Source organism: Pistacia vera, unplaced genomic scaffold (genome assembly GCF_008641045.1).
Source record: "Pistacia vera cultivar Batoury unplaced genomic scaffold, PisVer_v2 Contig492, whole genome shotgun sequence".
NCBI classification, from domain to species: domain Eukaryota; kingdom Viridiplantae; phylum Streptophyta; class Magnoliopsida; order Sapindales; family Anacardiaceae; genus Pistacia; species Pistacia vera.
In genome coordinates, this window is record NW_022196326.1 from 374,625 (window position 1) to 385,706 (window position 11,082).

The following is an 11,082-nucleotide window of genomic DNA, read 5'->3' on the forward strand; positions in this document are numbered from 1 at the left end:
TCTTTGTCTAGGGGTTTCGCCAAAGAGCCAGAGGGGTATCCTTGTCGCACTCTAACATTCAAGGCTTTCCTTTTAAGCCTTTCTGCCTTGATGTTCCTCTCTTTGATGGACAAGATCCGAAGGATTGGTTGTTTAAGGTAGAACAATTTTTTTATTATCATGATATCTCACCGAAACAACATCTTATAATTTCCTCTTTTCACATGGATAGTCCAGCCTTGTCATTGTATCATTGGATGTATGCCAATTAACAGATTCAACCATGGCATTTGTGTTTACTCAAGATTTGTAGGTCCGTCTTGGGCCTTCGAAATTTGTGGATTTTCAAGGTCAAATTTTGGAGCTCTCTTAGCGTGGGTTGATGGCTGATTATTAGTCTCAGTTTGAAGAGTTGTCCAATCAAGTTTCTGGCCTTCCAGATACGTTCCTTCTGAGCTGCTTCATATTAGGGCTCAAACTAGAACTCCGATAGGAGGTGTAGTCCTTCTGGTCTTGTACCCTGAACCGTGCCATGAGTCCTACTCACTTGTAGGAGGACAAGTTGCAGGCTCTACACCTATACCTGTAATCTGTCGGCCCCATATCTTGGGATCCTAATAAATCAACTCCTAATATTCCTTTAGCGCAATAGGCCTTTTGCCGACTCCAAACCAACTAGATTCCTTGCATGTTGAAAGATTCAAAGCAACAAATATGCAAGAACGGCACAACGAATGTTTGTGCTATAACTGTGATGAACGCTTCCAACGTGGGCATCATTGTAGGGCTAAGTTCTTTCTCTTGTTGATGGAGGAGGATGACGTTACGATTCCTCTACTGGCAATGGCGACAACGAACAACGAGAATGAACTGGGATAGCTGTTGATGATGGTGCAATACCTTGCAACCTTGAGGGCAAGGTTGAACCGAAGGAGAAGGAAATGTTATGATTCTTTTTGAGTTAGGATAGAATTAGGATTATTAGGTTAAATCCTTTTATAATTATGTTATTATCTAATTATAATAATTAGAATATCTTTTGAATTAGGCTATTATCTTTTGAATCAAGCAATTTGAATCAAGCAATTAGAGTCTTTTTAGAATTAGAATAATTTTTAAGATTATATAAAGCCTAAAACAATTATGGTTTGACAGGCAATAATCGATAAAGTTCTTTTCCGTTAACCTCTCAATTCTTATTATTCTTAGAGGTTCTCTTTCCTCATATAAAATAGAAATACTATCCTATCATTATCTTAAACTTTAGTTTCTATTTATAAGCTAAGAGTTGGTATTTGACACCTTTTCCTTAAAACGGGAGATTAATTCAGATTGACATGAGATTAATAATACGATGAGTGTAAATTACATTCTTGTTCTTTAATCTAGAGAATTAATATTGAGATTAGATTAATGGTATCTGATGTAAATAGATTATAATTATTTTATGCTTCTTATCTTTAGTTTGTAACAAAGTGTATGAGTTTCAATAGATCGAAAAATATTTTCAAACTTATGAAGTCAGGAAAATCTTCCCAAGAAATAATTCATAGCATTTCTAAATATTTCACAGTAAACGGGATCATTGGTATCCATTTTATTCACAACTAGAACACAAATACAACTCTCTTAATCACATATTTATCACGAATTAATTAATCATGATGTATTTCATATTTCAAGAACAATCTAATTAATTATTTCTAGCTTTTGATCTAATTCTGAACGAAACATAAGCTGCTATTCCCACAAGCACAATAGCTGCCACACCAACATTAACCATATTTATTTGCCTCTCTTCTTTATTCTCCATTGCCATTCCCTTCACAGCCTTCATCGCAGCATCTTTAATTCTCTTCATTTCCCCCAAATTTGCATCACCGCATAATTTTTCTTTATCAACAATATCATTCTTTTCCTTCTCTTTCTCCGAACCAGAACCCTTTGAGACAGTACTTTGATCATCCTTCTTACTTGTAATTTCCTTGTCCATGGCATAATTTTGTGGTGAAGTTTTATCTTGACCCTTTTGAGCTTTGGCCTCTTTCTCAGGTTTATCAACAATATTCTTCTCCTTCTCTTTCTCTGAACATGTTTCTTTGCTAATTGTTTCCTTTTTGGTAAATTCTTCGACACTTCGATCAGCCTTTTCCGCCTCACGTTTCGTCTCTGCAGCTTGCTTGTTCATGGCATCATTGCTAGTTGAAGCAACTTGTGGTAATTGTGGTGAAGTTTCATCTGGACCCTTTCGAGCCATGGCCTCTTTATTTATAGGTTTTTCAGTATTCTGGTGATCATCAACTTGCTTTTCAACATCCATCTTTGGAGCTTCTTTCGGAGTCTTTTCTTGATCTTTAGCTGCTGCAACAACTAGCGGCGTGACATTCTCCTTCGGTGTTATGATTGTTAGAACTGAATTTTGCCATTTCGCTAGGGTCTTACTTAGGTTACAATTCTGTGGAACTGTATAAGATTGATTGAACCGGCGCCATTTGTTGCTTGCAATTTGTTGCTCTCCCTTGATTCGAATTATGTGAGATGCGCGTACGCACGTGATATTTAATTGCTCCTTCTGGAAATCTGCACATAAGCGATCCGTAAGTTTTTGAAATATATATAGTAATAAATCAATATTAAAAAGACAAAATTTTTACTGTTTTCGATAAAAAAAAGAATTTGTTTAGTGAGGTTTGTAGTTTTTAAAAATATGAAAATTCACAGAAGAGACGTGCATCTACATGCATTATTTATATAATCAATTTCAAGAATCACAAATATTTATAATAATTTCTTACTTTTCTAAGCTTTAAGAGAAAACACGTATTATTATTTCAGAAAGCTATATAGCATATGCATGAATTGAATAATAAACGATAAAATAAATAATGAAGACTTAATGAAAAAATAAACATACCAGGAAGATGAAGAGTCAAGATAATATTATCTTTGTCTTCGCTCATCTCGGCAAAGGGATGAAAATCCTCATAACTTAAAAGCTTAGGATCCATTGTTTCTGCACCAGTTTGTGATTTCTTAGCCATCTCTCTCTTCTAATTCTAGCTTAATTGGTTTCTTCTGTGAAAGTGTATACAGTTAAGCAATTTTTCAATATCTCAGGATGAAAATTATGACAATGTGTGTTGTGCTTTTATAGTTTATTGCAACATTTGATATAATATTATATTCAGAAATAATTGTAACTTGGTTGAGGTTTCTTAAAAATGACACTATTCCTTGTTGGGTGGTTTGGGTTTTGGCGATGTCTTGTCTTATAAGACTGAAATAGGAAATCCCTTTGGGTCATTTATGAGAAACTTCTCGGACAAATAAAAAGCAAATTCTTTGTTTGCCCTGTAATCTGAACTTAATATGAAAGCATGGAAGAGTCGGCTTTCAGAATGAATAAGCATTTCCACAAATTAAGACAAATCCAGAAATCCTACTAAAAAGGAAAAGGAAAGAAAGATATACAGAAAAAGGGCATAATCATTGAGATAGGATCCTCTCCAAATCTTATCTCACCGACTTTTCAAGGATCTCATGACACTTGTACATTTTTATACATATATGGTTTAGATCTAATTGTTTAATATGTTCTATTATGTAACTACCAATCATAAGCTTTTAAAAGCTCAGATCATGAGAGAATATTGATGATATTAGTTATTGCATGAATTAACGATGTTATCCAGGCACACTTCTTTTAACTTAATTCCCTATCAAATCTATTGAATTGCTCTACATGATCATCTCAATTTAGGTAACAAAATTTAAGTTACTATTATTTGAGCCATGATTCAGTTTGTTACATTTAAAAGGATGAGACAACGATATTAGTGAATATTGAGATTATTGGTTATAATTGCGTTACCCATGTATCAATTATTTTGTGGTGATGTGGCTTATGACTTGTCATGGTGGAGTCAATTCTTTTATAAAGAGGTCAAAGGGAGTTTATACGACACCGTTTTGTGACAAGGATCAATTTTTTGATAAGAACCAACTTCTTTTTTCGTGTCCTTTGATCTGCCTCTCTTGTAACTACCTCATTCTTTCCTTACACCTCAATAAAAGCATGGATATGAAGAAGATTCCAGGTTGTGGTTCATCTCACGGTTGTGGGGAAATCCAATACTGGTGGAGGCTACTCTTAGGAGTGACTCTTGTGTATAAATCAATCTTGTTGGCTATGGAGAAAAAATAAAGCATTCATAGAGGAGCCTAGGGGTTTCTATTCGGGTGTGTTCTTTCCTTGTTTTCTTCTTTGTGTTGAAATTCTCTATACATCTTGGCATTGTGATTAATGATATTTTATTTTGAGTCTTGGAGAGTGGATGTAGGCTGCAAAGCCGAACCACTATAAATCTATTGTGTCTCTTACCTTTTGCTCTTCCATTTTGATTTATATTCTTTGAGTGATTTAGGTTATAGTATTCTGATTTTCAGATCTAATTTGTCATTTTGATTCCATTATTAAGCCATTTGTGACAATTCTATAAATCCTAGAATCTTAACATATTTCTTAATTTTAAGCAGGGGTGAAACTAAGTGGAAAGTGACCTGGACTATATATTTCCACACCAACTGCTTTGCATATGCAAATAATAATAATAAAAATTTAGTCTCTGTTTGTTTCACTCTTTTGAATCATTTTTCTGTTATTTTATTTGGATTAAAAAACAAAATATATGTTTGTTTATTTATTGTGGCTAGATCCAGCCATTAACGGCGGCCAGATTTTGGCCATCATTGACGACCATATTTTGGCCATCAACGACGGCTAGAGATCTGGTCATTTCCTAGATCCATGATGGATCTGACCAAAAAAGGCTAGATCGATGCACAACAACCATATCCAGCCATACATCGTTTTGACAATTGTTGGCTGTCGTTCGACAATGGCTTGGGTGGGTGGGGGTACTGTTGTTAAATTTAAAAAAAAAAATTTGGGGGGGGGGGGGGGGGGGGTTATTTAGCTAAATTAACAAATGTAGGAGGTTAAAAAGTAATCTAAATATTTTCATCCAACTCTAATATGATTTTCAGATATTATACCAAATACATTCTCAGATAGAGGCCCAATGTGACTACCCAAAAAACTGGACTCATGACCGATCCTCCTAAGAACTGTTCCTATAGGGCCTAGGCCTAAACCCATACTAGGCCCAAGGAGGAGGGATTGATCTTTGGGTTGTTCCCTCATCCAGGTCCCAAGCCAGGCCCAAACCCCCACCCTTAATTTCCTATACACCCCTAGCAAATATCAATAACCCCTTATTTTATATAATTGATAATAAATATAAGGGCTAAACTAAAATTTTACAAATAATAAAATATTTAGAAATCGACAGTTGGTGACCGTTGAGCCAACGGTCATTGCGGGGGGGAATTGTTTTTTCTTTCACTTTCCCTCCCAAACCTGAACTATAAATAACTCCTCTATCCACCCATTTCATTTTCCTCACAACTCTCATTCTCTCTACTCCAATTCTCAAACTCTCTTCAATTTATATTTATATTCATTCATCTATTATTCATATTATTATTTATATTATTCAATTTCTTCCATTTTTCAATTTCATCTATTACTCATATTATTATTTATTTTATTCAATTTCTTCCAATTTAGTTATTTATTATTATATCATAAATTCATAATGGATTCTCAAAATTATGCATTCGGAAGATCATCCCCAAATGAGTATTATGTTCCATCCATCGAAGAAATAGAAGGGTTCGATCCATTTTCACCCTTTCCAAAGGTAGCAATTCCACAACCAAAAATGGTCGAGACCGTGTCCAGTCAAATACAAGCGAGCTATGACACCATGACAAGACTGTCAAAGAGGGTTGTGTCTGGGGTGTGACGATTCTTCACCAAATGAAAATGGGCAAAGCCAAATGAGGAGGGGGAAGAAACGTGCAGGGTATGTAATTTTTGTCCAACCGTTATCAGCACTGAGTACGTGACTTTGACGATGTGGCAGCACCTGGAAAGAAAGCACCCCTAAGATATGCAGTCTGGTTCAACTTCAACCGGACCTAGTAAACAAATTCAAACTCAACTTAATTTTAATTCACAATCCTCAACTCTCTCAACCTGGCAATACAATACACTTAAAACACGAGAGGTATAGCAAGATAGATAGTTGTTATGAGCTCTCCTACTTTTTTATCTAAAAATCCTTATTTTGTTGAAATGATTAAAGATGTTTTTTGTGTAGTATATAGCCCTGTTAGTAGACATACAAGTAGAAGGGACATACAAAAACTTTATAATAAAATAAGAGATCAACTTAAAATAGAATTTGAAAATTTTAGGAATATATCTACTGTACTTACTTCAAACATATAGGCTGTTAGATCAAAAAGAGATTTTTTGAGTGTCACAATACATTAGCTAGATCATAGTTGGCGTTTACAATAAAAATTGATAGGTTTTAAACCATTATATGCTAAACATAGTGCTGAGATTATTTATTTTACAATTATTGAAGTTTTGCAAGATTATTTCTTAACTGAGAGAGTTGTGGCTCTAACGCTTGATAATGCAGTTACTAACATTACGACAATTTCTTTATGTGAAAAGAGATTTGATTTGCATGGTGAAGACAATTTTTTTCACTAGAGATGTGATTGCCACATCATCAATTTGATTGTTAAAGCAAGTTTAGAAGCTATAAATTCAAGGATTAAAAGGGTGCATGCAACTATCGGATTCATCGTTGTTAGCAATACAAGATGGAATGAGTACGTAAAATATTGTCGCCAAGATGAGCCGTCGGTTCAACAAGAGAAGTTATATACGGACCTGCCCGTCCGTTAGAACTCCACGTACTTGATGTTACAAAGAGTTTTGCCAACCGCAAGACAAATTACAGAGTTTGTCAACTGGAAGAACTATTTGGACAAAGTCATCAACGATGATGATTGGACGGTTTGAAATGTTTTCATTCATTTGTTAAAGTTTTTAACGATTCCACTAATATACTAAGTGATATTTATTATCCTACTACTAATTTAGCATTATATATTTTACTTCAAATTTCTAAAAATTTTGCTAAACATAGATATAATGAAGATTTAAGCAACATTATTTCACAAATGAAAACAAAATACTAGAAATATTGGTTAAATATTCTATTCTTATATGGATTGGGTCTTATTGTAAATCCTAGGTTTAAATTAAACATATTTAGTTGTATGGTTACTGAGATAAGCCAACATTTAGGACATGACTATAGTTCTTATTTGATAGACTTTAGCAGAAAATTCAAAAGTTTTTTTTTTCTTTATATTAGACTAGGTATAATGGAATGCCCATCAGAGACGACTAACAAGAGCCTGATGAAGACATTTATCAACAAGAATCGAGCATGTAGAATGTATATGGAACTCAGTAGTGGTGGTCGTGGAAGTAGCAGCTCCAACTTGTACAAACATGGACCAAATGAGTTGTAGTGGTACCGAAAAATGGGCATGTCCCACATAACCAAGAAGGAGAAACGTGAGATGGATCTGCTTCAATGGTTGAACCAAAATCAAAGTCAATTCCCCATTGTAGCCTAAATGACACGTAACATTTTATCTCTGCTAGTTTTGACAATTGCATTCTGGTCAACATTCTCTATTAGTGGCTACATTGTTAAGACAAAAGATGCTCTTTAACCAATAAAATGGTTGAAGTCATAATATCTTTACAGGATTGGACTTATGCAGACAAATGACTACAACAACACCCTAAAGATCTCGAATTACTCGATCTCTTTAGAAATACAAATTTGGACTATGTAAACATTGACGATGTAAATTAATAATTTAATACAAACAAATTTATTTAATTGTTTATTTTTAAAGTGTGAATATTATATTTATGTTAAAATTAAATTATCTTTTTAAAGTTTAAATTAAAAACACCTTAAATTTATAACCAATTAACAATTCATTTATATTTATTTACTAATTAATAATTAATTAAAAAAATCACAAATCACCCCCTAAATATTTTCATAAACCCCCCAAAGATATAAAAAATTAGATGGGTAAAAAATATTTCCAAGCCCTTAGGAGGACCAGTCCTATGGGCCTAGGACTAGTTCAGGCCCTTATATTTCTCATGAGCCCAATCCCGGGCTCTGCTGGAACTGGGCCTTACCCAACTCTATTTTCAAAATCTTATTATATTCGGTTTAATCCAACTCAACTCAACTTAACTTAAATATATATTTTTTTTTTCAAATAATCTACCAAATAGGCCCCTGATGTTTTTAGATTTGGCACTTTTCACCACACAGCACCCTCGTATTATTTAAAAATTACATCATCCTTCACGTTAACTCCGTCAACAATTGGCTAATGGAATAAAGGTAAGAAATCAATATTTATGATTATTTCATACAACACCGTTGTATTATTATTTAAAATTCATACAAATATCATCTTTAACGTTAACTCTGTCAAGAATTGGCTAACGGAATAAGGATAAGAAATCAGGCTTCATTTGGCTCACATTTGGGAATATTACTATTAGTATTCCCAATAAAGTTAAACAGTAAAATTGCAAAAACTCACAAAATTATTCAATATTATTCAACTTTTTTTAAACCCCCTAAATTTGTTAATTTAATTAAATACCCCTAAATTTTTTTTAAAAATTGTAAAAAAGCCCCAGCCCAACTCAACTTTTTTTCCAAAAACCTTTCTAAAAAGTGTAAAAAAGTGAACCAAACGGAGCCTCAATATTTATAATTATTTCTTCCGTTCCGGCTTATTTGCTTTAATTGTATACACATTTGATCTGGATAATTCGGTAAAAACTTTCTTTACATCACCATAAATCTTTGATAAATTTATAAAACTATAGAATTATGATAAAATCATACAAATGGTTCTTTCTAAATGTTGACGGAATCTAGCTAAGTGAAGACATAAAAAATTTCCCAATAAATAATTTATACCATCAAGTAAAATGTATTTTGATCAGAATTCACAATTGAAACACAAAATACGTACAACTTAATCACTAGCATTTAATATTTCAAGAACAAGCTAGCAAATCATCTTCAGCTTTTTGATCCAATTATGCAGGAAACATAAGCTCCAAATGCCGCAACCGCAAGAGCCGCCACGCAGACAAGAGCCGCCACGCCGGCGCTAATCAGCATCTGCCTCTCTGTTTTACACTTCACAGCAGCTTGTTCCAGATCTTTAGCTGCCGCAACCAGCAGCGTCACGGTCTCTTTTGGCATCATAATTCTCAAAAAATCATTCTCCCACCTTGCTTGGATCTTATTTAGGTTAGAATTTTGTGGAATTTTATAACATTGATTGAATTTTTGCCGTTTGTTATTTGCACATATTCGCTCTCCTTGAATTCGAATTTTGTGAGATGGCCGCAGCATCGTGATAATTATTTGCTGCTGCTTAAATCCTTGCATAAGTAAGAGTTCATACTTAATTAATTAATATACATTCATAAATTTACTGTAACAATTTAATGAGATCAATATGTTTAAAAAATGCAAAGATATGCATGAAGATGTACACACGGAAAATTTATAGTTAAGAAGTTCTGATATTGATATTATCAAAAACATGATAAAACACCATTAAATAATCTATAAAATATCCAATGAATCCATTATTGATAAATCCAATAGTATTTAAATACGGTCATAATATAAATTATATCAATACTATTGAATTTATTTGTAAAATATCACATACATTATAATATTTTTTATTTGTGTCAAAGATTTAAGAGAAATGTTTAAACAAGAACACATATTTCAGGAAAGTTCCTAAAACATTTGCATGCATAAATAGAACAATAAAGAGTTAAATAATAATAGTAAAGAACTAAGGAATAATATTAAAAAAAAAAAAAAAAAAGAGAGAGAGAGAGATACCAGGAAGATGAACAGCTAAGACATTATAATCTTTGTCTTCGGTACACAATTCGGCAAAAGGATGAAAATCCTCATAACTTGAAAGCTTAGGTTCAAGATCATCATTGGCTGCACAAGTTCGTGATTTCTCAACCATCTCTCTTTCTGTGTATTAATTCTCACTTAATTGGTTTCTTTTGTGAAATTGTAATATAATTAAGCAAACTGCAATGTCTCAGGATGAAAAATCTGACAATTTGTATTGTAATTTTATATTGAAAAATATTACCTCGGTTGTGCTTTGACTGCTTTCTTAAGAACGACAATATTCTTTGTTTTGATACTTGGGTTTTGAGATGACTTATCAACCTGAAAACAGGAAATTCTTTGGGCATCTATGAGGTATAATCTATTACTTCTGGTTCAAATAAATACCAAATTCTTTGTTTGCCCTGTAATTAACTCCCCATGGTTTCTTCAAGATAATTTTATTTTGGCTTAGTTTACCCAGTTATTTACCTATTCGGCAAAGCCAATTTACAGCCAAATCTTATATTTTTAAATCCAGCTCCAACAATGACATAATTGTTATATCATATTTATCACATTATTACAATATTTACATGACAATGTAAAATAAAAAATAAAAAAAAATAAAAAAAAACCAGTTAAAGCTGAAAATTTTGAAACAATATAAACTGATTCGAAATTGCGGCACTATCTTTGTTATTTTACAAATAATGTTACTCTTCTAGTCTTCTTAACTCTTCTATGATATTATAATATAATATCATCACACGAACTATTTTATTAGTTATATAATGTTATTTTGTCATTAAAGATCTTAATTTACAGATGGATACAAAACTAAATATGATTCAAATTTTTTATTTGTATTTTAATATCTTTCAATATTTGAAAATGTGTTTTCATATTAAAACTGTAGAAAACCGTTTTATACTGGTTTTTAGGATTGTATTCAAGAACGGTTTTCGAAAATATTTCTACTCATTTCTACCAAATGTATTTTTTAAATATCCCTTTTTAAAAAAAAAAATGCATTGAAATTCTATATTATACATTAGGGATGGGCATGAACCGGGGTGGGGTTGAGGACCCCTGTCTTTGGGCTTGGCCCGAGGGCCCAAGTGTTCCCTGAGCTCGACCCATCCTCAAGAAGGGGATGTTGGGGAATCCCTAGGCCTGGCCCGTCCTA

At 33.0% G+C, this 11,082-nt stretch overlaps 2 protein-coding genes across 2 annotated transcripts; both read right to left on the bottom strand.

Moving 5' to 3' along the window:
* Positions 1 to 1,552: 1,552 nt before the first annotated feature.
* On the bottom strand, positions 1,553 to 3,082 carry LOC116105122 (protein RESTRICTED TEV MOVEMENT 2-like). The gene is made up of 2 exons (XM_031391546.1): positions 2,894 to 3,082; positions 1,553 to 2,559 (listed from the first exon to the last, which is right to left on the bottom strand). Exons 1-2 carry the CDS (start codon positions 3,018 to 3,020, stop codon positions 1,673 to 1,675), a joined length of 1,014 nt encoding a protein of 337 aa, XP_031247406.1. The 5' UTR covers positions 3,021 to 3,082; the 3' UTR covers positions 1,553 to 1,672.
* A 5,840-nt stretch (positions 3,083 to 8,922) lies between these two features.
* Positions 8,923 to 10,110, bottom strand: LOC116105076 (inactive protein RESTRICTED TEV MOVEMENT 2-like). Its single transcript, XM_031391506.1, has 2 exons — positions 9,888 to 10,110; positions 8,923 to 9,409 (listed from the first exon to the last, which is right to left on the bottom strand). The coding sequence occupies exons 1-2, from the start codon at positions 10,021 to 10,023 to the stop codon at positions 9,042 to 9,044; spliced, it is 504 nt and encodes a 167-aa protein (XP_031247366.1). The 5' UTR covers positions 10,024 to 10,110; the 3' UTR covers positions 8,923 to 9,041.
* Between the last annotated feature and the right edge of the window lie 972 nt (positions 10,111 to 11,082).

Bases quoted from the DNA above. Each gene is read 5' to 3' on its own strand.
- LOC116105122 (XM_031391546.1), bottom strand. From the start codon at position 3,020: ATGGCTAAGAAATCACAAACTGGTGCAGAAACAATGGATCCTAAGCTT. The intron at 2,560-2,893 runs GTATGTTTATTT...GCTTATGTGCAG, and splicing joins CTTGACTCTTCATCTTCCTG to ATTTCCAGAAGGAGCAATTA.
- LOC116105076 (XM_031391506.1), bottom strand. From the start codon at position 10,023: ATGGTTGAGAAATCACGAACTTGTGCAGCCAATGATGATCTTGAACCT. The intron at 9,410-9,887 runs GTATCTCTCTCT...TACTTATGCAAG, and splicing joins CTTAGCTGTTCATCTTCCTG to GATTTAAGCAGCAGCAAATA.